The sequence below is a fragment of the Drosophila teissieri genome, chromosome 3R, assembly GCF_016746235.2.
Source record: "Drosophila teissieri strain GT53w chromosome 3R, Prin_Dtei_1.1, whole genome shotgun sequence".
NCBI classification, from domain to species: Eukaryota; Metazoa; Arthropoda; class Insecta; order Diptera; family Drosophilidae; genus Drosophila; species Drosophila teissieri.
In genome coordinates, this window is record NC_053032.1 from 13,197,988 (window position 1) to 13,220,765 (window position 22,778).

At 45.3% G+C, this 22,778-nt stretch overlaps 4 protein-coding genes and 1 non-coding gene across 5 annotated transcripts; 3 read left to right on the plus strand and 2 right to left on the minus strand.

Moving 5' to 3' along the window:
- Positions 1-700: 700 nt before the first annotated feature.
- Positions 701-3,006, minus strand: LOC122620757 (eukaryotic translation initiation factor 3 subunit D-2). The gene is made up of 2 exons (XM_043798364.1): positions 1,916-3,006; positions 701-1,855 (listed from the first exon to the last, which is right to left on the minus strand). Exons 1-2 carry the CDS (start codon positions 2,906-2,908, stop codon positions 1,193-1,195), a joined length of 1,656 nt encoding a protein of 551 aa, XP_043654299.1. The 5' UTR covers positions 2,909-3,006; the 3' UTR covers positions 701-1,192.
- Positions 3,007-3,266: 260 nt separating this feature from the next.
- Positions 3,267-3,591, plus strand: LOC122621686. Its single transcript, XM_043799634.1, has one exon. It carries the CDS (start codon positions 3,321-3,323, stop codon positions 3,465-3,467), a length of 147 nt encoding a protein of 48 aa, XP_043655569.1. The 5' UTR covers positions 3,267-3,320; the 3' UTR covers positions 3,468-3,591.
- A 2,413-nt stretch (positions 3,592-6,004) lies between these two features.
- Positions 6,005-7,504, plus strand: LOC122620994 (adenosine kinase). Its single transcript, XM_043798706.1, has 2 exons — positions 6,005-6,634; positions 6,726-7,504. Exons 1-2 carry the CDS (start codon positions 6,130-6,132, stop codon positions 7,409-7,411), a joined length of 1,191 nt encoding a protein of 396 aa, XP_043654641.1. The 5' UTR covers positions 6,005-6,129; the 3' UTR covers positions 7,412-7,504.
- Positions 7,505-14,863: 7,359 nt separating this feature from the next.
- On the plus strand, positions 14,864-14,935 carry Trnat-ugu. Its single transcript has one exon. It is a non-coding gene; the product is annotated as a tRNA-Thr (tRNA).
- Positions 14,936-16,641: 1,706 nt separating this feature from the next.
- Positions 16,642-18,790, minus strand: LOC122620996 (4-coumarate--CoA ligase 1). Its single transcript, XM_043798708.1, has 5 exons — positions 18,618-18,790; positions 18,347-18,554; positions 18,041-18,227; positions 17,867-17,983; positions 16,642-17,772 (listed from the first exon to the last, which is right to left on the minus strand). The coding sequence occupies exons 1-5, from the start codon at positions 18,756-18,758 to the stop codon at positions 16,821-16,823; spliced, it is 1,605 nt and encodes a 534-aa protein (XP_043654643.1). The 5' UTR covers positions 18,759-18,790; the 3' UTR covers positions 16,642-16,820.
- Between the last annotated feature and the right edge of the window lie 3,988 nt (positions 18,791-22,778).

Consider the following 22,778-nt stretch of genomic DNA (forward strand, 5'->3'; position numbering starts at 1 on the left):
CTTTTCTGCGGCAAACGCTTTAAAAAACCATTCCGCAATAGTCATTCCGTAAGTTGGTCCTGCAGGCGCACACAGGCACACATGTTGATTTAGCAAACAAAATGTTTTAATTGAATAACACTTTGGTGTTTCACTGCTGCTTACTGGCAAGATCAAGTGCCTCGCCGGCCAACTGTGCGTATACTTGATGCATGCCCACATACTCGTATACGTACTGCATTGTTAATCTGTGTACTGTGCACTGCTACATAACGGAGCTGACTTTGTCAATCAAATTTGCCGCAGGCGGGAAATTAAAATTAATCGGTTTCAATTTTCGTTTGTGTAAATTCCCTAAATATTTTCACACACTTATTTCACACCCAGGCATCATCATTTGCTCATCGTGCTGGCGAAAATAGGGAGTGCATGGCTATCCATGCAAATTGAATAGGTCTAAATTCAATTTGGCGCTGAACAAAAAGAAATTGGCGGGCGGAGAAACAAAAACAAAAATGCGCAAAACATTTTGGTAATTTAGTTGAGCGATTTGCATTTCCGTTGGGGAATAATTTCTGCACTTTTGTGCTCACTGACTGCCCAAATTGAATTGCCAAATAACAAAAAAGATAAAAAAGGCAGGATGCATATGAAACTCGAGCATATATGTATATGAATTTAATTAAATGCTGTTGAATACGAAAACATTTTGCTTAAATTGTCGCACGCCCAGCACCGCAGCAGCATCCGAATTTGCATTGATTGATGCCGTATTCGGTGATTTATTGAACCTGAGGTTTGTCAGCCAAACAGCCAAACAGTCCTCCACCCATTTCACTCCCTTACTCCCCCGCAATTATTGTGATTGTCAGTCGGTAATGGCGGGGATGTTCTGCACAATGCATATTTATTTAGCCGGGTTTCATTTTGTATTTCTTGGAACCGCAGTGATTGATGTGGCCATGTTATCCTCCAAATAACTGTGACTGCACCCGGTCACCCGGGCTGTTGTGCACTGACATGTCAAGTGATGGCTCCGTTCATATGTTCATATGTTGGTTTGGTCAAAAACTCAATTTAAATTGCATTTGTGTTCACTGCGCATCTGTCAGCATGTGTCAGCTTGTCTCGCCTTGTCTCGCCTGTCGACGCATCCCCTTGAGATATCCCCCCAGAGAACTATTAGTGAAATGAATTCGTGTGTTCGTGGGTATTAGTTGTCGATGGAGTTGCCAAAGGGTTCGCTGGACTCCGTCTCGTCATCGCCGTCGGAGTCGAAGGCGTTTTCCGGAATGTCATACAGACGGATCATCGACTTGTTGGGATCCTTCATGATCAGATACTTTCCATCCGGCTGCTTCATCACAATGTCGATCAGGCAACGCAAGACTCCCCAGGCATTGTCCATGTTCAGGTTGATTTGGGTGGCGAACTCCTGCGGCTTGAATTGCTGTGTGCCCAGGATCACGTGGCGCAGGTGATCCCGGGGATTCACCCTGGACACGTAGCCCAGTTTCAGCTGATCGGAGCCAGCCAGCACAGCCTCAACGGTCCAACGAGCTAGTTTGCAAGCATTGTTGCGCAACTCGGAGGCCAACACTGCACCGCGCTGGGTGTCCAACTTCTGGCGCCACTCCACACTGTTGGTCACCTTGGAGTCCCATTCATTCAGCGCCCTGATCGAGAGGAACTGCATGTCCCCATTGGGTCCCTGGATAACCCCGTTGTGCTTGCAGCGCGCAATCAGCACCACATCGTTGCCGAGATCCCACTGACGGTAGCGATAGCCCATGGAAGCGAGATCGACGCCCTGCTCCTCGAACGGATTGGGCTCCTCAAACTTGAAACGTGGCTCTTGGTCGCCAATGCGAAGAACCTCATTAAAACAAATAACGTTCTAGTCACGATTCCAACATAAATAAATAATTTATCATACCTGCTGACTAAAGTTGTGATTGATGAGAGTGGCCTCCATGGCCAAACTGTGTGCCGAGTTGATGGAACCCTCCTCATCCATCGGAGGCTCCAGTGAAGTCTCGTTGACGGTCAGCAGATCAAATTGATCATTATCTCTTTTGTCTAAGAACACCTTGGTGCCCAATTTCTCGATTACCACATCCCAGGAGTAATTCGAGCGAGTGCAGCACATTATAGTGGCCAGGATCTCGTCGGTGGCGAAGACATTGCCCATGGTCTTGGAGAGTCGTCGAATAACCGGATCATCCGTGGTCGTCACGGTGTGCACAACACGATCCATCTTGAGTAATGGCTTCTCGTTGCGTAAGTTAACTCGGTCGTATAATTTATCATAGTATTCCAGCGATCCGCAGGTGGCGATGTCCTTGCCCTCCTTGATATTGGGAAGCGCCAGCTTGAGGAGGCGTGGAAAGTCAATCTCCTCGATCGAAACCCAATCCGATTGGACCATCACAGAGCTCTCGCGGAGTCTGGTGGGAGCATTGCGGCCGAACCTGCGACCAACATTCTGGGCATTGCGAGTATTGCGACCCTTTCCATACTTGGTGCTATTGGCTGTTGATCCTCCAGCCATTGGTCCTCCGAGACCTCCCAGAGTCGCGTTGCCGCGACCCGTGCGACCCCTGGCCCTAACATTGTTGCGCACATTGGGTCTATAGCGTCCCCGCTGATAGGGCTTATAGGCCTTCGATCCAGTGGTGTCCACCAGGTGGAAGGTGGAGTCGTCGTCCTCGTAGAAGTATGCGTACTGACTGCTGTTGCCAAAGGTCGAGGCGTACTTACTGGGGAACTTCTTCTCGGGCACGGACACTGTCCAGTCGCAGATCTTGCCCAGGCGATCTCCTTTGCAGAACGGCTGGTAGGGCACATCCAGTTCGGGCACCTCACAAGGACCCCAGCCGTGCTCGTTGTACTCCACATATGGCTTGATGAAGGGTGCGTAGTTGGACATGTTCACGCCGAAAGATGTTTGAATAGCCAAGAACAAGTATTTACATTTATGAGATCCGCTTTTGTCGGGGCTCAAATCAAACTGAGCTGATTTCGAAAATCAAAGGGTCTGGCCGATTTGACAGCTCTGAAAATTTTCAAAGCGCTACGTTTGAATAATTATATATCACGAAAACGCAGATTTTCATCCACTAAGGCACAACCAAGTATCAGATACTTTAAGACATATGTACTTTGGTACATCCAACTAAAAATATTTCTTTAATAGTCAATAGTGAGTAGATATAGTGCTCAACACCAGATGTTACCAAACACTTCTGTATTCCTTTCTATAAGAGCTCAGGCTTATTTGAATTTCTAGTCACACCACAAACTTATAAACTACCCATAGTGACGAGTAAGACGTTTGGAGAATGAATCATAGGAGGACGCCCTGCACCCCACTGAACACCACCGCAACCACAATGAAGAAATGTGTAATTGCCTTTTCGTCTATCGGTTCTCCGTCAACGTCGTGCTGTTCTCATTGGCCACGATTGTCCTCATTCTTCGCATGGTGAGCTGATCCAGGATGGGCGCAGAGGATCCCCTTCCAGCCGGCAAATTCTTGTTTCTTATTATCTTTTTTAAAAAAAATCCTCACAAAGCGCACGAATAAATGTTTGTTGAGCTGTGGAAATGGTACAGGAAGCGGGGTACTGTGACGGGATTATCACTTGACAACGCACCTAAGCTCACATCGACATGACTCCATTCAGATGACTCCGACTCCGACTCCGGTGCCATTGTTCTGGCCTAAGTATCAGGAAAGCAAAGGAACAACAGCGGAGTGCACTACAATGGGACGCGTGTGTGTCCTGTGTGCTGTGTGCAGGACCTGGTCAACTTGCCCCAATCCTCCCTGCGTTCCGGTTCGGTTTCCTTATTCTTGGCTGGAAGCACCTTACAACAATCTCGTTAAGCGTAAAGGCCAAATTATAGTAAAACTAACAGAAGGCAAAAGGTAATCACATAAAAAGCTTGTTAGATAACAACGTGCGAGGCGGCGAAAAAGGAAGCGGATATCCTGCACCCCGGCTCATCCCCAAAAAGCAACATGTCGAGCGTGTGAATGTGCCTGGATGTGTGGAAAATGATATGGGGGCGGGCGGGATGGTGGTGGGTTTGCGGTGCCTCCGCCCCTCTTCCAGCGCCCAGATCCTGAGCTAAGCTTTGTCAAGCGACAGGGTGTCATGTTGATGTGTATGTCACTGGCAGCTGCTGCTTACATGGCCCGGCTCCAGATTCCCTCGCACTTCTCTGTTAATGCACTGAGAGAATAAGGAGAGATGTAAAAACAGAAACTGCATATCAAGAATACAATATTAGGTTCTGTGGAGATATCACATGTGTCAGTACATCCGACTCAAATTGCCTGAAATAATTTTTATATTGAATTCCCTTTGAATTGCTCTCGGTGTAGCCATACGCCGGGGATGAGTGTGAGGCTGAGCGAGTGTGTGTGTGTGGATTATAATTGCCATGCGGCTGTCAGTGACTGCAGGCGGCGCCTAACTGCACACAGCTGCAGATGTGCGGCTCGTGTTGCAATATCATTTTTAATGCAAACCGCATGCCACATTATGCAGCTGCATTGCCACGTCACCGCTGCGGTTTCCCCATCCCCATCCGCCTCCCCCTTCCCCTTCCCTTCCAACCTCCGGGCTTACCCGCTCATCTTCATCTCATCTGCAATCGCTCCTGCCGCTGAAGCTTTTCTTCTGCCACTGCCGGTCGGTCTTGTAGGAAAAAGCGGCAGCGGCTTGGCGAAAGGAACACAGCCAAGAATAATGCCCTGGCACATAAGTAAGTACTTACCCAGCGAACAAAAGCAACAAGAACAACAACGGCAACAACAATGGAAACTACAACTACTACTAGTGCAACCAACAAAAATAACAACAGGAGGAGCAAAGTGAAAAACCGCTGCATACTTTGCGGGGCTCGCGAGCGATAAACGACGCCACTGCCACCAGCCACCCACAACCCGCCACCGCCACACACCTCATCCTGCCCGAAAGGGTATGCTATACTATGTGCACGCGATCCAACTGAAAGCGAAATTAAAAACACATTTTCGCAGCACAATTTATTTCAAAATTACTGGGAATTAATGCGCAGAGTCGATGGTATTTTGCATTTTTATGGCGACAAATATTGATAACAAGACGGAACCATTTAGCAAAGCTATGGGGCGTCGTGTCGGAGAGAATATCTCTCTTGCTTGGAAAAATGACTTAGCTGAAACAATATAATAACCGACTTTGTCTTTTTGAAACTGGAATAAGAACTCAAATGGCCTATAATAAAGACCTCTTTAGCCCTGTCCACTTTCATTAGCCAAAACGTAAATCAGTTTAAGACAATGTAATATACAAACTTGAGTTTAATAAGAATTGTGTATATTAATATGATTCCTACAGCGGACTGGGCTGGTACTCATTTAAAATTAAGTATTTAGCGCAATATCTAGCTTCTTGGCCGAGGGTATCTAATAATCGGTGCTCAATTTACTATTTCCGATTTTGTATGGCTCCAACGCGCGTCGGAAGCTCGGGCTGCTTCTGCAGCTTTTGTGTTGCATAAAAATTAAAATTTATGCCAGGCAACTTGTGCAAAGCACTGCGAATGCCATTGTTTTTCATTCCCCACCCTCCAGATGCTCCTCCACCGTGGATGTTTTTTTGGCGGCGGAAGGACATTCACGTTCTGGGTGGCTGCATTCATTCCCAGCAACCACCCCCTCCCCACCCCACCCCGCGCAGCCCTACCCCTTTCTCCTACTTGTCAAGCCCACTTACATTCAATTCATTCATCTCCGGCAGAGAAATGAAAATAAAATCCCCCAAAGCCACCTCCTCCTCCGCCCAGCGCGGCACCATCGTAATTGCAGAGCAATTATACATACTTCCATCGACAAGATGGATACGTAATTAATAGCACATTAAATTGGGCCACAACAATATTAATTGTTCTGATTGATTTATGCAGGTAATTAACGTTTTAAGCAACTGAGGCAAATAAAATTCGTCGGAGGGGCGAGCTGTTCTCCTCCACTCATAAATTTCGTCACATCAATCAAAGTAAACACTACAATACAGTTGAACAGCATGAACAACAGATAGGACTACAATCCATCGGGTGTAGGTACTCTCAGGAATCGGCGAGGGTCTAAAATTGGGAATGTCCAGGCGGGTGTTTAACTTCAGTATAAAATCATTGCGTTTTTTGCAAAGAACTCCGATCCATCCATTTTACCAACTTTATTCTGGTGGCGCTTCTCGAGGAGTTTCCTTTAGGAGTTTCTGCGATCGTCAGGAACCCCGAAGAATGGACCTGCCAGAGGGAGTACTGATGGGTTTTGGCAACCCCCTGCTGGACATCACCTGCACCGTCGAAGATAATGTTATCCTGGAGAAGTACGGCCTGGAAGCGAATGCCGCGATCATTGCTGATGAAAAGCACGATGCCCTGTTCGATGAATTGATGAACATGGAGAACGTCATCTATTCGGCGGGCGGAGCCTGTCAAAACTCGATGCGGATCTTCCAGTGGATCGTGCAGACCCCATTTCGAGCTGTATTCGTAGGGGCCGTGGGCAAGGATAAGCTGGGTGACCGCATCGAAAAGAGGGCCAAAGCCGATGGCCTGCTTACACTCTACCAGCTGAAGGAAGAGCTGCCGACAGGTATGAGCATACTTAGTAATAGAAAGAAATTTGCGTAATAAATAGATTTGTATAGTAAAATAGCTACATTAACCTCGTTTTCATTACTCAGGCTCTTGTGCGGTGATCATCAACGGCCCAAACCGCTCCTTAGTGGCCAACTTGGGGGCTGCATCCCTCTTCAACGACGACTGGATTGACGAGGAGGAGAACCTCTGCCCCCTGGATCGTGCCGAGTACTTCTACTTCACGGGCTTCTTTCTGGCCGTTTGCCCTCCTGCCGTCGAGCGGGTGGCCAGGATGTGCAGCGAGACCAATCGAATTATGATCCTCAACTTCAGCGCCGTGTTTGTGCTGCAGATGCAAAAAGAAGCCCTGGCCAATATCCAGCAGTACGTGGATATAATCATCTGCAATAAGGAAGAGGCCATTGCATACAGCGACTCCAACGACTGGAAGACGAAGAATATCTTTGAGATCGGCTCTCGGCTGCAGAAAATGCCCAAGGCGAATATCCGACCACGACTGGTTATGATCACGGATGCGGTGTGTCCTGTTCTCGTCTTCCAGGAAAACGATCGCGTTCTTGAATACCCCGTTCCACCCGTAAAGCAGGGCGAGGTATTCGACACCAATGGTTGTGGCGATGCCTTCGTCGGCGGATTCCTGGCCATGTACGTCCAACGGATGCCCCTGGATTACTGCATCCGAACGGGGATATTCGCATCCCAGCAGGTCCTACACGTGGTCGGTGTTCAGATAGATAAGCTGCCCAAGTTTAGCGAGAAGTGCATATGAAAGGGATCGATGCTGATTGTGTTTATTGCAAAATTTATCAAGTGACGAGTTCTTTTAGGACCTTAAATAAAATTTTAAGTTTTTAATATGCTATGACAGCCTGTTTTCTTTAGCAATTGCCAGCAAACTTTAAGCTCTCTGTTCCCCCAGCACAAAACACAAATGTGTTAAACCGAATAAATTCTTAACCTGATTACCAGATTAGCCCTTTCCCACCCATAAGCTATCAATATAATAATTTAAGGCCCCAGCCTGTTCGCATGTCCTCCGGCACTTCCTTTGGCCCACACCTTTTTCGAGCACATTCCAGACGGCAAGAGTCCTGCGGCACTCGGTTTGCCTTTGGCTCCGGGAAAAATAAATACATTTAAATGTATAAAACGCTCTCTCTCCTCTCTGTTGGTCCTGCCGCCGAGCTGTGGCTCTGGGAGAAAGGCAAACAGAAGTGATGTAAAAATATGCGTTGCATACTTTGCAACGCCAATGTAAATTTCCTCCACGTCCCGCCGGGAGGAGCTTTGTCTTTCGGGTCCTGGCGTCTGCTGCCTGCTGCCTGCCGGCTGTTGACTTTGGCCTGACAAAATATTGCTACCATTTCAGAGGAGAAGACGCAAAGAACGCGTTTGGAGAAGAGAAGCCGGGGCAGCTGGACATGAGCACGTGCCGGAGGACAGTGGCTTAGGCCCCCGAAATCTGTCTAAATAAGTCTAACTGAATTGTTTGTGTAGCTATTGATCTACAAATAATTACATGTTAAGTAAGCATAATTTTCAAATTGGTTACATTTCTGACTTTTTGGGATTTTATCAGGATCAATGCTTGGTCTTAATGCTACTTAAAGAACCTTTCGGTCCGTCGCACTCATTAAAAACTACCATAGAAACTATTTCTTTTAAGTTTTAATTATTCTACTCCACTTTTTCCCATTAAAAACGTAAATCCGTCCACCGTGCAGCGGATGGAGCTGAGGATGGAGCGAAGGACGAGGCGGTACAGTAGCTGTCTTCCACTGATTAAAACGATGCGTCCTCGTGACAGCGATTTTTTCTCGTTAAATCCTTAAATGTCGCTTCGTTTATCGTGAGCGTTGTTTTTTAACTTTCGCAGCCTCCGCCTTTTGCTGGGAATCGACTTCGCCGGCCGCTGGTCGCTGGGAGAGCTCAGGCGATAATTTATGCATATATCCATGGTGATTTATGACATTATCCCTCCCCCTGTGTGCCCAATGGCTCAGCCCGGCGCTGCGTTTCGACTCCTCCGTTCTGGGACACCGCGCAATTAGCTGTGGGAAAAATGAGCAGCAAACAGCGAGTTGGAAGATTTCCTTTGTTGAAAGTCAAAGTCAAACAACTTAAAGCTAAAACTCCGGTTAAGGCCCTCGATTACTTTGCATTCTGCATCCGCAAACTTTTGCGGCTGGCAAAGGAAAAATGTGGAGCGACTCGAAACAAGCCAAAACCTTGGCTACAAACTTTTCAGATTTGTCATATGCACATCTCGAGACTAATATCCTGGCACATAGAGCTCCTGCTCCTTCCCTCCACCCGAGGCCACATGAGTTATGAGTTGTGACTTAGGTGCGATCTCCTCCAGTCGGAATCCGTTCTGACAGCTTAATTACGGCAGTCAGAACCCAGATTTTTCACCCGGCTCCGGGCGGGACTTTAATTAACTGGGTAAGAATTTTCTGAAAACCTTCATGGAGGCCAAATTCCAACTTAATTTATTGGTGCAGTCTCGGTTCAGTGGACTTTGTCTGCTCAAACATCGAAATAATTCCGGGCAATTCAGAGTCTTTTTGAACATGTTTGGCTTAAAGATATAGACCCTGGTTAATTTTCTATGAAAATGGGAGCTAGTTTATGCAATTAGGTGCTTTAATTTGATTTGACCGAACTCAACAAAAGGCAGACCAAAGACAAGAATCGAGGACCAAATCGCGGTAGTCATAGAGGTGAGGAGGATGAAAGTCGAGCCCCTGGTAAATTGCACTTGTCATGTTCGTATAATTGCGCCTGCCCTCGGGCTCGGTGATGAACACCAGAAAGGAGGGGGTGGGGGACAACTAGGGGCAGACAAGAAACAAACACGCATGACGTGAAGAGACGCTCATAAAAATCACTCATACGCAATGTGGGACAGCGGCAATAGGAAGCACCCGGACAAGTCGCAGGACAAGTTTCAAATGCTACTTGTAACTTTGTTACAACAGCCACCGAGCAGTAAATGTTGAAAGTTGCCCGCATCGTGTTTGCACTGGGAATGGCGAAAGTTTCTTTTTCTGTGTTTCATACTTTGTAGCCAGCCAACTGTCGGCCAATGCCAATGTCTCGTCATGAACCCTTTTGGAGCGCCTCATGACCCATTCCCCAGCCAGTTTCCCACTCATTTTCTCAGTCAGTCACTGCGACATTGTTCCAAAGCCACAAACTCACAATAAGCTCTTCTGCACAGCGAAAATCCCCTTAGAGTTCTTATCTGAATTAGATATCTTTGCAATTAAAAAGAAAAACCATATCTAGAATACAAACTTTTTTTTTTGCAGTATTACTACATTTAATAAATTTTTTGTTAAATCATTGGGGACTGTACGCAAGTTTTCTTTAAGTAAGGCATATTTATTTCCAAAATATATTTCCTTAAGCGATTTAAGTTTACAACCCACTACGACTCATTAGACCTCCGATTCTGACAAGTGCACTTCAAATAAATTGGGAATTCTCTTTTATAATCCTTATAGCTCAAGCAGTTTACGCAGTTTATTTTAAAATAAACATTGTTTTTCCACGTGCATCCCATCTCAAGTGCTGATTGCCAATGCCATTGTGGCTATTGTTCTGCTCTGTTTGTTGTCTGTCGGGAGGGTGTGCCATGTGTGTGAGTGGGTGAGTTTGTGGATTATGTGAAATTATCGAAGATTTCCGGAGAAATGGCGAGTCGTGTCTCCTGCTAATGCCCGACATGGTTTCTACTGCGACCAATGATGTCGGCAATCCGAATCAATGGAATTAAGCTGAAAGCAATTTCATTACATGCCCCGGCCACATGGCCCATATTAATTGGTAACTTCATAAGCACAGCAATGCAGTCGGGTTTCATTGAAAGCGTATATTGCGTATTTTAAAGAACTTTAAGCCGGTTCGCAAGTCTTGCATTTCCATTCCCCCGAGCAGCATCAATTGCAAAATGTCTGAGTCATTTGCATAGAGTTATTCGATGGTTTTCTGGAGGGCGGACTGACTGAATGGCAGAATGGCTGGTCGTCGTGGTGGTGCTGGTGGTGGTGGTGGTGGTGGTGGTAAAAGTTTTATGTTAGCAACGAAGAACGATAATTTGCAGCAGTTACAATATTTCATGGAATATCTCTTGGCTTCTTCTGCTTCTTCTGCTTCTTTTTTATTCTGCCACAAAACTTCAATAAAGTAGCTGCAATAAAAAGCGAAAAAGATTTTCCCTTGGCTTTATATGGAGATCAATATTTTGACAACCGCAGAGTAACACAAATAATGGACAAAAATATTTCTCCTCATTGTGGACATTTATATTTTCTTGTGACAAATGTCGCAGACTGCAAATTTGTCAATTGAATAAATTGTGCTAAATATGAACGTCTGTAGTACATTCGAATATACATAAATAAATATGCAATGCGACTTGCAATTGTTTGATTTGATTCTGGAGTTGCTTTGCCTGCTACTTTTGCTTTTGTGGCCACTCAACGCTAATGGACTTTAAAGTGTGTTCTCAAGCGTTCATTGCCACATTCCGCCCCAAAGACACCATGCACTGGATATCTGAAAAGTTTCGTCGAAATTTCTCGGCCAGCATTGTTGTCGCACTTCATCGCATATCACGCATACGCCCCGTTGCAGTGCCTTACTGAACCAAAAAACGAGTTGAGCTCTTTGGACCACTTCCAAGTGCAGAGCTCAATACAGGGAAATATCTGATCCAGGAGCAGCTGGCCAAATAATGAACTGGCAGCCAAGAGCAACACCAACCCAATCACAATTACACCCAGCAACCGAGGAGCGCAAAAAGTCTTTGGTGGCCCGTTGTCTTTGTTTTTCCAATTTCGCAAATGGCTTTCATGCATGTGCGAATGGCTGTGTGTTAATTAGCAATATCAAGAGCACTTAAATTTGGTACAGATTATAACACCAAAAGTTGCTCCTGCCCACCCGGATGGTTGGGATTGTGAGGATTGTGAGGATTGTGCGGATTGTGTGGACTGTGCGGACTGTGTGTTCTTTGTTCTGGCATCGGGTTCAATTCTCAAGTTGCTCATTTCGGGTGCTGGCTGATTCTGTTTGTGGTCGAGCCGGCTATTCGATTTGCCAAGTTTTTGCAGCAGCTGGAAATAGTTAGCTGTGGGCCAAAGATTTGAACTCCGGCCATTTCGTGGGAATGCGAATACGAATGCGAATGCGAATGCGAGAGAACATTTGAATAATTCCGGACTGGGCCACTTCAAAGGCTTGACCAACTCAGCTAATTTAAAGTGCATCAGGCAAGAAATGCCTGAATCCAAATCCAACCATCAAAAAGGCATTACCACAGTAGGAGCGTGAAAAAAAGGGATGGCGAACAGAGGAAAGAAAACTAAATGCTAAATGCACATTTAACAATAAATGAGCAACGTTTTTCGGAAATTAACTTTCAACAACATGTGTTGAAATGCATTTATCTTCCGCACCCAAACGAGCCCGAGTCGAGGCAGCAAGGATTTCAGTGAGGATAACAAAATAGAGGTGGAAATTAATTTGAGCGCAAGAAAAAGAAGTGGAAATTATGAGTGGCTGCCAAATTGTGCTAAATGCGCCCAGGCAAGTGGAAATTAAAAGCGAACCTGCTACAGGAACAGTCTCCTAACCGTTTTATCCCCATCGCTTCCTCATTCCCTGGAGCCTTTGGGTCTGGTCCTGGAGCCACTTGCATTATGATTGCATCATTTGGGGCTAATTTGCATTTAAATACTTGGCTCTGTTATTGTTCGAGTGCAGCAGGGAAACTTTTTGCAGGACCAGGACCAGGAGTAGGAACAAGGGCAGGCGTAGTACATGGAGCAGCAGGAACAGTAGGGACTGGCCCAGCCCTGGGCTCCTCGGACAAAGTTATGCCAAGTCAAGGATATCACGAAAATTGTCCTGCTCCAGCCGGACAACTTCTGTTAATGCGTTTGAATAATGAATGGCAGCGGGAAGGGAAAGGCGGCGACTTTGGGCCGAGGGATATGGAGTTGGACCTGGGCTTGGGCATGGGCTCGGGTTTGGCTTTGGCTTTGGGCCTTGCACCTTGCACTCGGCTTGTACTATAGTCCCGCAGTCCTTAGCAGATAACAATGTACAAACTGGCGCCGTCGGCGTCCAGCCGTTGATGGTCATTACTTAAAGCATCCGTCCGATGCAGCAGCGCGAAAGCCGAGCTCAGCGCGTAAACTCAAAGAAAAGGGTGCTGAAACTAAGTTATTAATAATAATTTATAAAATTAAGAAGAAGAACTTATTAGAGCTTTATTTTTTCGTTAACTGTAAGCACTTTAAGCTTGAGATCAGCTTATTCAAAGGCTGCTTAAAAGATTTAATTTAAAAATCCGTGTTTTAAGACTATTATATAGTCATTCAACCTACTATTCAATTTACTGAACATTTATTGAATTTAACTTCTTGCCAAAGACGAATTAATTAAATGAAGTGCCATTTAATTGTAGACCTCATTTCTCCTGATTGGCAGTGATTTTCCTTCGAGTGTGAGAAAGTGAGAACTGCCGGCCAGCTGCCTGTTGTAGTAAAGTAAAGCGAAGATTTATTGAATGGCAAATGAATCATTTCTCTCTCTTTCTGCCAACTCGTCGTCGCTGGAACCTGCTACCAGATCCGAACCCTCCTTCCCCGCCCCTCAGTTCAACCCCTTCAGCCTCCCTTATTTCGTCGCACTTTTAATAACTTCTATAAAAGTTTTATGTCTCTCGGTGGCAGCAAACTTGCATGCTGCTGCAACAGAGCAAAAAGTTTGCGTGTGTTTGGCACTTGAAACTTTGCTTTCGCGGGATCAAAAAGTGCTGGCTGAGGGCAGAATCGGGGTTTTTATATATATATACATATATAAAAATATATATAAATGGATAGGTATTTGTGTGCATGCTGAGGAAAATCGGTGGAAAATAATCGCGTCAAGTATTTAAAGTGGCATTAAAAATATTGAAAAACTCGATAAATAGTTGTTAAGTATGCTGCTGTTTCTGCCAGATAATCTGCCCAAGGGGGAGTTCTGAGTTCTGCCAGAGCAACGGTGCGTATACGTGTTTCTGCACTTTATAAGTGGATCCCACTGGCAGCGAAATTGTTCAACGACTTCTTTCCTCAGTGAGTCCTGCACTCCAGCGTGTTTGCCGTCGGTCTTAGGACTGAGCAGCTTGAATGAATTATGACCCCAGGCTAAGTGAGTGCTTTAAGGAATAATGCCAGGCTGCTGGGCACAAGTCTAAATATTTGAACAGAAAGTGGTTAGCAATGAGCAGTATGGGAACGATAATATAAGGGCATGCATGGGGTGAGGGCATAGTATATGGGCTTAAAAATCAACAAAAGATTTTAATTCCCCTCTTAAGGTACCTAGAGATTTGGCTTTGTTTTTACAGCATACTTTTGGACACCTGTAAAGGGAAACCAATTCCCCAAATTACATATGAAACTCCAGGCACTCACTTTATTTCGTTAGGAACTTGGACAAATATTTAAACTTAAAGTGGTTTCGCTTGTGGCTGACAATTCTACACCCATCTGCATTTGGCTTCCCGAATTTCACCGCAAATGAGTTTGGCAAAGATCATACAAGATTTCGATGCGTTCAATTAATTTCATTGATTGTGCCAATTACTTTTGCGGTGTCTGCTGCCTCGAGAGACATATGTATATCCGATAGAACGCGACATCTCAGGTGCTGATGGTGCTGCCGATGTGTGGCAGCTTATTCAGTTCGGGCAATTGATTTGCCAATTTGCCAAATAAACAGACTCGAGAGAGTGAGTGCTGCATTCGAACACGACTGCGAGTGCGAGTGCGAGTGCAAGTGCAAGTGCGAATGCGAGTATTTGCCTCAGTGCACCAGTCTATCAATTACCGATACAACGAGACGGCAGACAGACAGATAGACAGTTGGCAGATGAAAGCTGAAAACTGAAAGCTACATCTCGGGAAAACGGTAATTGGGATCCATCTCCACAGTTTTAATTAGCCAACCCAACTGAGTGATTGCCCAAATGAATGGATACTTGCGTACCTCTCGGCCGCATTCGAAACTCGAGCAGTTATCGGTGCTGACAACTGTTTAAACACGTGTTTATTGTTCTTTTATGTTTCGCCGACCAGATATTTTTTCGGGGGCAGAACCCAAATACCCAGTACCCAAATGGGACGCTTAAATTGGCTTTTTTGCCGCCCTCGAAACGTGAGCCTCTTTAGCTCAGTGGCAGAGCACTGGTCTTGTAAACCAGGGGCCGTGAGTTCAATTCTCACAAGAGGCAAAGGTCAATCGCGCTTTTTGCATGCATTTTTTCATTTCTTGTTGTCATCCTAGCTATTTTTTGATTTCTGCATATTTCAAGCTTGATTGAACTGCTGCAGTCTGGCTTTCGGGGGTCTTCAATCAGCGCTGCAGCGTCTGACGTTTTCGATATTTGACTTATGCAAGCGGGGGGATCGTTGGCCACCGACTTCCGCATTCCCAATCCAATTCCCCCCTTTTAGACAAGTCAATTGACTGACGGCAACGATTTCTCCTCGTGGCGCTGCTTCCGAAACAGTGGACAAAACAATCGATTTTCAGGGCAATAAATAACGCTTTATCAACTAGATTCAACATTAAATTTCAATTTCCTAATGTCTGACGGATTAAAACCTTTGCCGAGTATTATATTTTCCCAAAAGTAGTCCAAAATTGTATCCTGCAAATGAATTGTTGATAATGCTATGAGTCAACTTACTACCAACCAAAATTGCTAAGAATTTGATCCCCAAATTCCGGTACAACACCTTTAATTTTGTGTCGATAATATGAGCATTTGGCCCATCGCCTGATTTACCAGCACACCGAGATGCAATAATTTGCGAAGCCGTCGACGGCTGCCACGCCCCCTCCTGCAGGCGCCCCCTTTTGACGGGCGCCTCCACAAACACACGCACAGCGAGGGAACCGCATGCCGAACGATTCACTTCCGCCGAGATCCTTTGGCAACTTCATCATGCGCATATTCACAGTTCATAAAACCGGATGGTGAAGAGGGGGGAGGGACAGGACATCACTGACAGCGGCTCAGCAAATCGAAATAAAAATTTATGTGCACATGTTTGAATTTATTGCCCGTCTTTGGGTGCCTGGCATCCCTCAGCCAGCTAAGGATTCCGCGGATTCGGGGACCGGGAGCACGGAGCACGGAGCATGGAGCATGGAGCATAGAGCATTGAGATCCGGGCACAGATTGCGAGTCCTTCGTGCGGCGCTCGCCTGCGTGTGTAAATGTTATTCAATCGAATGTGAAATCATATGAGCGCTTTGCTCTCCACTCATAAACATTTTATTTACCTTTAATTTCGTGAAAAGCTTCTTTTTTTCGTGTGGCCCCCGTGATTTGGCACCCCTTGGTAACCCCTGGCCAATTCGATGCGTGCGATTTTTATGACTAAATAAAATGCTTTTTATCGGATGGCGGGGGAGGAGTCACGGCCCTTGACGCAAAATGGCAATTCTTTGTTTACCCAACGAAAGTGTTTAGCCATAAAGAAGCAGCGACACAATTCGAGTTGAGTTATGGCCCAAATTCCCGCCCAAACTCACACAATATTTTTATAACCAAATTGATGGGATGGCAGCGTTAATCAAATGTTGTCGGCAATTGTTTTTTGAAATGTTATTGGTGCTGTGGGCATTTCACAGAGATTTGTGATGTGTCCTTGCCACAGGATATGGTAGATGGACTTGAGCAAAATTAATGAAGGCGGTTTATCCGATAACAAACCACTTTAAGGAATTAGTTTAAAAGTCTTCAATCAGTCTCCCTATAAAATATATAGAAGATTATAACAGTCTTAATTTTTGGAAATCTAGAAGACCTTTGACGTTATAAATGTTAGGTAAATGAAATGTTTTCTTCTTTAATTTTATCGAAATCAAAGGACAACTTATTGTTATGTTATACATATGATATAACTCGGAAATATTAGGCCTTCTTATACTTCAGCATTTTGTTTATTTAAATGTGCACATATACATTATTTACAGAATTAAACGTCGCCTTCAAATGGGTTTGAAGGGCAAATTAAGACGAAAGAAAGTGAACAGCGGGTTGCCTAACTTAATAAACTTAATCAAGGATAAATTATTCCAAACGAAAGCACGGCAGTTCTCGGTTTTCAGTTCTTCTTGGACAAGGCGACGAAGAGATCGCGAGCATATCGACGGACGGCCTTTCCATTGTGGTTCTGGGGAATCTCGTCGGCAAACTGGACACCTGCTCGCATCTGCTTCTGGATGTCGGGCAGTCGCTTGGCCACGTGGTCAATCACCTGCTGGGCGGTCAGATTGGCATTATCCTCCCGAACAACCAGGGCACCAGGCACATCACCCTGGGTCTCGTCGTACACCCCGATCACGCACACCCGCTTCACCTCCGGCAGCTCGTCGATGACCGCCTCCACCTCGGCGGGCCACATCTGCAGACCCTTCCACTTGAGCACCTCCTTCTTGCGGTCCGTCATGTAGAGGTAGTCGTCCTCGTCGAAGTAGCCCATGTCGCCCGTGTGGAACCAGCCCCCCTCGTCCTGCATCTCCTTGGTGGCCACCGGATCGGCAAAGTATCCGTTCCAGCTGAAGCCGTTGTGCACAATGATCTCGCCGGTCTGGTTCACACCCAGTTGGTTGCCATCGTCGTCCACGATCTTAACCTGGATTCCGGGCAATGGGTTGCCCGCAGCGGTGAGCTTTAAGTGTCCGTGGTTGAACACTATGAATCCCACCTCAGTCATGCCGTAAGACGAGTTCAGCACACCATTAGGAGCAAGCTTCTTGATCCTCTCAACCGTGGCCTGTGTCATCCGTCCGCCTCCGAAGTTCAGCTTCGTCAGGCTGCCCAACTTCTCCGGAGTGGCGCTGGGGCAGTCCAGCAGGGAACAGCAGTGCTCCGGCGGAATCAGTGCGTACGTGATGCTGTACTTGCTCACCAAATACACAAAGTAGTCCGCGGAGAAGGGCTTGCTGCTGATGATCCTGGTGCATCCGTTCACCGTGCTGAAGATAGTGGCCCACAGCCCAGTGATCCAGTCCAAGCTGGCCGAAATGAAGATGGTATCGTAACCATTCACAAATCTGTGAAGAGATCGATAATGTTTTTTAATTTTCGTTTCAATTTGAGTACAAATTTGATTATGTCTTAATAAAGGTTTAATTGAGTTTAACTTACACTGTCTCTTGGATCAGAATGTCGTTTGAGATGCACACAGCCTTGGGCATTCCTGTAGTTCCGGATGAGGTGAGGATCGCAACGGTTTGCGAAGGACCTTCCTTCAGCGGGGTAGGCCTAACATACATACAACATAACACATGGCATCTATAGAGCTATGTACGAAACACTCACTGATAGAAGAACTCTGTCTTTGTCGGATGCAGCAGATCCTGAATGCTGAGAATACCATCCCGAGTGCCGGTGGTTAGGATAATCTCTGGCTTGAACTCGCTGGTGGCCGAGTACAGTTTGTCATAGTGATCAGCATCGGTGAAGATGATCTTTGGCTTGGAAATGTTGTACAGGTGCTTGAGAGTAGCTAAAAAAATAATAAAGTATTGAAAATAGAATTTTATATTTTTTTTTCGCAGTATTATGCGGTCCCAATATTATGACATAAAGTCATGGATAACCAATAATCTAGGTGATAATACGTACATTCCTCGAGAATGGGATTGGCCGACTGGAAGGGAGTGCCATGGAAGAAACAGGCCACGGCCGTGGGCATGATGTAGGTGGTATTCCTAGCAGAGATGCCAATGATATCCTTGTGGCCGAGACCGCGGCTCTTCAGGTGCTGGGCAATGCGAATAGCCCAGGTGAGAGCCTGTCCGTAGGTGACCTCCACACCCTCGGAGTCGGAAATCTGAGGAAACACTGAACATTAGGGAAGTCCTCGGAGCAGATCCGACTCCACTTCGACACGCACCTGACACACGTTCTTGGGCCAGTTCCTCATGTTCTTGAAGATGATGCGACCCAGAGAGGTCTCCGGCTTGAAGGGGTTGTTCTGTGGAATACCCTTCCAGATCTTGTTTTCCGCATCGTAGCTGCACGGTAACTTGGACATTTTTGCTGCAATAAAGGTTGAATGCACACCCGAAAGATCGACCACTATCTGTGGAGCTATTCGCTCGGAGGGGCTACTTATAAAGACACGGATCCCCAAAAGCTTATCTGAAGATGATAAGCATAGCCTAGGTTAAGTGCAAGGTATCAATGAAAGATAAAAGGCATTGACCAAAGTTGACCACCCGACTGACATGTATGCATATATTTATTGAAACTAATCGGATGGCTTGCGTTAGGTTCTTTAATTGAAGGGTGTCCTTAGTCGTGATAAGAGCTATTAACTTTTGACCACTAGCCGGTCAATGGGAACAGCCCCATTCCCTAAGTGCCAAAGAGTTTTATCTTCGTTCCGGGTTGTGTATTCCCCCTTATCTGCAGGACTTATGTAACAAAACATACGACAGAAAAAAAATCGCTGTCAGAAGATATTCATTTTTTTCAACACGAGCCCTTTAGTCTCTGATATATATATTTATATATAAAAACCCCCTAGTTTTTTGGGGAACCTTACATTTGGTTAATAAACTTTGGACTTTAATCTGGGAATACCTTATGCTTTTAAATGTGTGATACCAGGAACTGAGTGGAAAGTTTCAGCTTTTTCCCACATTTTAATTAGTCACCAATGGATTATCGATATGCACACGCGCTCATAATAGGTTTACCTTCGGATGACTTTGAGGTATATTTAGCCAGCCGTTGGATATGAATACAACATGATACCCTATTCAACAGAGCCACGATAATTCGGGAAAAGAAATACACCCCCACCAAATGAAATACACCCCATTCAGTGAAATTGAATGGATTTTCCTTCTGCCATCTCTCAATGCTTTTTCTTACATTTTTGTCTTCTATTTTGACGTTTTTCTGCGCTGCGGCTGACAAAAAGTTGGTGCAACGAAAACGTTATTTAAATACCTTGGCGAAAAAGTTCGCTTGCAAGATATTTGCAAACATCTGTTTCCTGATTTTCCAGCAATGGCAGCCGGCAGAGAAAATCAACTTTCCGTTCCCGGTGGCACGTGAACTAAAACCCAATTCTGCGGCAAGGCTGCCGATGATGAAGTTCGTTCGTGGATAAAGTTCCGGTTGCAGGAGACTTGTGGTTGCTCTTAGGGTTTTACCCTGGTGAGTACAAAAATCTGGGGTACGACTGGTTTTACATTTTATTAAAAATTTTATTTTTTTTAATGTTAAAAATATAGTATGACTTCCCAACGCGTAGTAAGAATGATTACACATCGGATCATCAAAGCAGATTTTCAACAGCTTTAGCTTTCCATTTCATTCATCGATAAGTAGGCTTACGATAATGTTGTTTTGGGTAGTTAAATGCGAAGTGGCCGGGAACTAAGTCTATACTTGCTGTGTGGGCTTAGTTGTAATGGCTTAATGGGGTTTTGATAAGGTTCCTCTGGTGGTTTATGTACCCGACACTGCACTCTGGTTTGCTTTGATTTGTGGTAATCTTATCGGGTTATGAATTGAAGTGGGGAATTAATTTTTACGAGCTGAAACTATCGTCATCCCGGGCGGGAATTACGTGAAACGGAGGAAATGGAATTTGATAATCGGCACGGGCTTATCTAAGGGTATTCCGTATACACAGTATACACCCTTCCGCCGGAAGAATTTCCTCTGGCTGCCCATGAATGGACATACTCGTACATACTTTTGTCGCTGCTACTCTTGTTCGATATTGGGATCCGCGTACTTTAAGGGCCGGCCAGTTGAAAGATGTTCGCGGTCCCAGTTAGTTGGGCATTCTTATAGCGGCTAACGGGCTAACGGGCTAACTGGCTAACTGGCTAAGGTAGTTGTTTGGGTTTCCCGCCCAGTGGTTCGGGTTTTCTTTATTTTCCTTTCGTGAGTTGCTGGCTGTGCAACTTATTCGCATTCTGTTGCAGGAACTGCTTTTTGCTCCTGCAGCTCCACCTCTTGCAGTTCAGTGTGTTATTATGCACTGGTTTTTCCTGGTTTTTCACTCACTTTTCTTTTCTTTTCTTTCATTTCATTTTTTTATTTATACTTTTTTTAAATCTTTTTTGTGTCGCTTCTTTTTGGCCCGTTTCCTTTGGCCGCTTCCCCTTCTGCTGCTGCACACAAGTTTTTCATTTGTAATTCAAGATGTCAGTCAGCTGGGAGAACCAAAACTTAATTAAAGTTCCGCACTTTTACAGAGCCAATTCCTTACTTATCCCGACTGTCTCTCTCGCTTTTCCGTATGTATGTATTTAGCCATTCCCAGAAAGTCCGCCCATTTCGTTTAAATTCAAAGTGTCCGACCAGCGCGGCAGGTGAGGGGGTTTATCTTTCAGGTGCAAGTTTCGCCTGCGCACCTGCAGCAAATGTCCGGACCTGCGACTTTGTTAGCCTCGCCTGCGGAATCTTTCCCATTCCCATTCCCACTCCCAATTCCATTCCCATCTTCTCTGCTAGAAATGCGTTTCCAGAGCATGTGTGAGCGTAATTTTATGAGCTTATTTCATACTTTTCACTTCTAATTTGGCTCCGCGCTAGTTGCCATGTGCAGATTTCGACTTGTTGAGTTCTCCTCGACGTGGTGTTTTCATTTTCATCGGGTGATATCGGTTTCACTTACGGCTCACCATATAGAACATCTAATTTAATTAGCTGACACCGACGGGTGTCCCGTCTTTTGCTCTGTCTCCCTCTATTTTCCGACATCTGTTTGGGGGGAAGAAAACAGGGAGCGCCAGAGGAAAAGCTGCAGGAAAAGTAGAATATCTCATTATGTATGCATTGAGTTTCCAGTGTCCGGTGGCAGGGACAGAAAAACTTTTTGATAACTGTAATTAGCATATGAAGAAAATCAGACTCGGACAGTTTTCTTTGGAAGGCAGGCAGGTGGAAAGCTGTTAAATGTATTCCATTCCAATTAGGAATCCTCCTGGTGAACTGGCGTAGTAATTAAAGAGCAGCTGTAAAGGTAAATCAGCGTGGTAAGTTTTATATTTAAAGTTTTTAAATGTTATTTAGTGGAACTAGCTTACATGCTATTTAATTAAAGTAAGTCCCTTATAAATGAAAAAGGCTGTTGCCGAAGTTTTATTGTTTACTTTTTGCTCTATAGATAGATACCAGTTACTGAAAGATTACATACAGAGTCTTCGTTGTATGTTGCTAGAGGGTATTGTAAAGGGTATATTGATTTCGATTAGAAGTTGTCGACGCAGTATAGAAAGTTCTTTGACTTTATAAAGTTATAAATATTTATACAGAATATAATCAAAATCGGATGATGTAGTCATCATACAGCTGCTAAATTTGCAAAATTTACAAAGTGCTATAATATAAACAGGTATCATACATGGGAAGGTGTGATAGAGAATATCTGAGCAGATTAACTCTTTTCCTTGGTTGGCCATATTCTCCAATCAAATTACTTCCTTAAGCCCATAATCAATTCTGCCGTCCTCTGGTTTATCACCTCATTCAATTTCTCGATTCTTCTCTTTCTGCATACATTAGCGCTTTCAATCGCCCTCTGGGCCATTTCTTTCCGATTGAAATCCGGCGAAATCTCTCTTGGCCTAGGCTATCACCATCGATTCTCGTTGCATCTATAAATAGCATCTTGTTGCACTGCCCGTATCCGTGGGATTCGCGACTGAGCCGTGGGATTACCGACGTATTGCCTTCCATTGGCCGCAGACCAGGAATGCGAGAGGTGGCCAATGTCAATGCCATGGCCATGGGCGCGTATGGCCAAATGCAAATGCAAAACCGAAACCGAAACAGAAACAGAATCGCAATCGGAAGCAAAGAGCCAAAAGCGATGAAGGAGAAGCACTACAAAATAATCCAATGGTCGCCGCGAGAGAAATGCTTCCCATTTCTTCCGGCCGCAAAGAGAGGTGCCAGGGCGATGATTAAATCATTTAAGAGCCATTGGCCACTGCAACCAGGTCTCCTATACCCGAGGCCAAATCCCCCGGGTCATCCCAACCCATCCCCTTCGCCATCCCATCGCCGCCCAAATTCATTGGCGCCT